The sequence below is a fragment of the Pyrgilauda ruficollis genome, unplaced genomic scaffold (genome assembly GCF_017590135.1).
Source record: "Pyrgilauda ruficollis isolate IOZ18807 unplaced genomic scaffold, ASM1759013v1 scaffold1719, whole genome shotgun sequence".
Lineage (NCBI taxonomy): Eukaryota > Metazoa > Chordata > Aves > Passeriformes > Passeridae > Pyrgilauda > Pyrgilauda ruficollis.
The window spans coordinates 1-2,604 of record NW_024516087.1 but is presented as its reverse complement, the minus strand read 5'-3'; the positions used below and the strand labels follow the sequence as shown (position 1 = coordinate 2,604).

General features: G+C 54.2%; 1 protein-coding gene across 1 annotated transcript; it reads left to right on the top strand.

Annotated features, from left to right (window-relative positions):
* Positions 1-2,062: 2,062 nt before the first annotated feature.
* LOC121351780 (ESX-1 secretion-associated protein EspI-like) lies at positions 2,063-2,587 on the top strand. Its single transcript, XM_041464141.1, has one exon. It carries the CDS (start codon positions 2,063-2,065, stop codon positions 2,585-2,587), a length of 525 nt encoding a protein of 174 aa, XP_041320075.1.
* Positions 2,588-2,604: the final 17 nt, after the last annotated feature.

Sequence of the window (2,604 nt, the reverse complement as noted above, 5' to 3'; positions counted from 1 at the left end):
TAAGTGTTCTGGGGTGACTATATGATGCTTGTAACCCAAATCATCTGTTCTGTTTAGGCTGGATATTAAGTTCTGCACCTTTAAGACTGGTTCCAAGAGTGAAGGGAGAGAGAAGAAGCACAGTTTGTTTACAGAAACTGTACTTACTCCTCTGCATTCCTTCTCACAGACTGAGTTGTCTGCAGCATGGAGAAGGAGAGAGATCTCCTTTGCTTTTAGTTACTTTTTTTTTGCTAGGTGAGGCAAAGAAGTTTCCCAGACTGTGGCTTTTCTTTTTTTTTTTTTTTTTTTTTTTTTTGGAACTGTTCAAACCTGCTCTGGACTGAAAACCCAGAAAAACACTGTGAGCTCACACCTGTGGCCCACCAGGGCTCAGGACACTACATTCCAGTGCCAGAGGGACTGATGAGAGACTGAGTGGGCTGAGCTGCACCTCACAAGAAGGACTTTCTGGGTTTGCCATCTCTTCAGAACAGCGAGAGGTTTTGATGTCTGGTGTTATTCTGGGGTTTTTTAATGCTTGTGAATACTTTGCTGTAGCAATGATATTTTATGAAAAATCCTTTCCTAGGATTTTTCCCCTCCTGAGGAGCTGAGGGCCTCAGGAGAGAAATGTAAACAATAACTATCTGCTGCTGTGGAATGCAACAGGTGCATCTTCCATTGGGTCATGTGGATTGTTTTCACTTGATGACCAATCACAGCCACCTGTGCCAAGGCTGTGAGCAGTCACAAGATTTTGTTATGCATTCTATTCTATTCCTGTTCTTTGTAGCCTTCTGATCATTCTTTTCTCTCTGTTCTTTTAGTATAGTTTTAATGTAGCATTTTAATATAATATATATCATAAGATAATAAATCAGCCTTCTGAAATGGAGTCAAGCCTTGTGTCTCCACACATGGGGTGTTCGCTACAACAATTGGTGACCTCTGAATGTGTGGAATTGATGGTCACCCCAGGAGTGACCACAGAGTCCAGCCTAGAGCTGAAGAATCAAGACCCTGAAGATGGGCAGAGTTCACAGCCAAGGCGAACAGAACCTTTTGGAGTTTCCCGGACATCGTGTCCAGAGACCGCAGAGCAGCAGAGCTGCACAGCTGATCCAAGGACACTGTCTAAAGGTACTTTTATTTTTTCCCTTCCTGAAGATCCTGCCCTTCGCAGAATGTGGGAGGAATGTTGGCAAAATGTACCTTCAAAAACTCAGGTTCGGTTCTCTGCGTCAGATGAGAAAATGTTAATAATCTCTGGCACAGATGGGGATGCGAGGATGGAATTATTTTGTGGAAGAGACAATATTATGAGTTTTTCAGATGGGCAAAATTACATAGATTTTTTACAGATGTGGTATACTCCCTCGATTTAGATCTTTGGGATTTCATGGAGTCTGCTTTTGAGTGGACAAGTGACCAGGGTGTTAAAACTCCCGACAATGTATGCAGTGTTCAGAACCTTCTTCCCTGTTTTGAAACGAAGAGAGGCTGTGGAGGGCATCGCGCCCCGTTTCCACCAGACCCGGCAGGAGAGGAAGCTCTCGAAGAAGACGAACTGCTGGTTCCCAGCCCCCCGCATCGCCCACGGCTGAGGAAAAGTTTTCCTCTGCTCCCTTGGAGCATGCACAGACGGAGCTGCCTTTCCCCCCCGCTCTTTCTCTTGGGGGAGACGGGGAGCCGGCCCCGCCGCTTTCCGGGCCGGCCCCGCCCGCTTCGCCACGGCATTCTCCGTTCCCCGCACTCCGGGAGGGCGCGGACCCGATCCCGCCGCCTCCCGGGCCGACGGCCCCGCCTCAGCCAGCCCCGCGGGAGGTGCCGGTCCCCACGACCCCGGCGCGGCCCCGCCGTTTCCGGCAGAGCTTGCCGGCGTCTCGACCGCGGCAGCACCGCCTCCCGCCGATTCGCCTGTGTTGCTAGGCAACACGATTGACTGCAGCGACGATCTAAAAGAGCCTGTCCCAGAGAGGGGCTGTGTCCCCGCAGCTGTCTGCCCACCTGAGGATGTCCTTGGGGCCGACTCTGCGGCTGCGCCGCCCCGCTGCCACCCGGGCCGGCTCTGCCGGCTTTGATGACTGCACCTGCGCCGCGGCACCCGGAAGCGCTCCTCGCCGATGCCGCCGTGTTGCCAGGCAACGCGATCGACAACAACGGTTCCCCGGTGCCGCGGCCCATGGCTGTGCTGCTGTCCCCGGGAGCTGCAGGAGCTGTCTCCGTGCCTTCTCCCTCTGCATCGCAGCCGGCAACTGAATTCGCAACAGTGCAGGCGGCGCCGGCGCGGGCCGACCCCGTGCCGAGCCCGCCGCCCCTGCCTGTCCCGCTGCTCCCTGCCAACACGACTGCAGTGCAAGAGCATGCCGAGAACGGCACTGAGCCCACGGGACCGTCTCAAGACCCGGCACCCGTGCCGCCTGCACCGCCCACCCCAGCTGTCCCGCCGGCTTCCGGAGCTCCGTCCTTCACATCAGACCCTGTGGACCGCCTGTCCCTCCATGGAGGGGGCATGGCTCGCCAGCTGATTGCGAGTGCAGCCCGGCTGCCTGTTTTCACACTCAGCGTGTTTCACGGGTCATTTCGCGTGTGGTCGGTGAAATGAATGGGCAGGAGATCTTT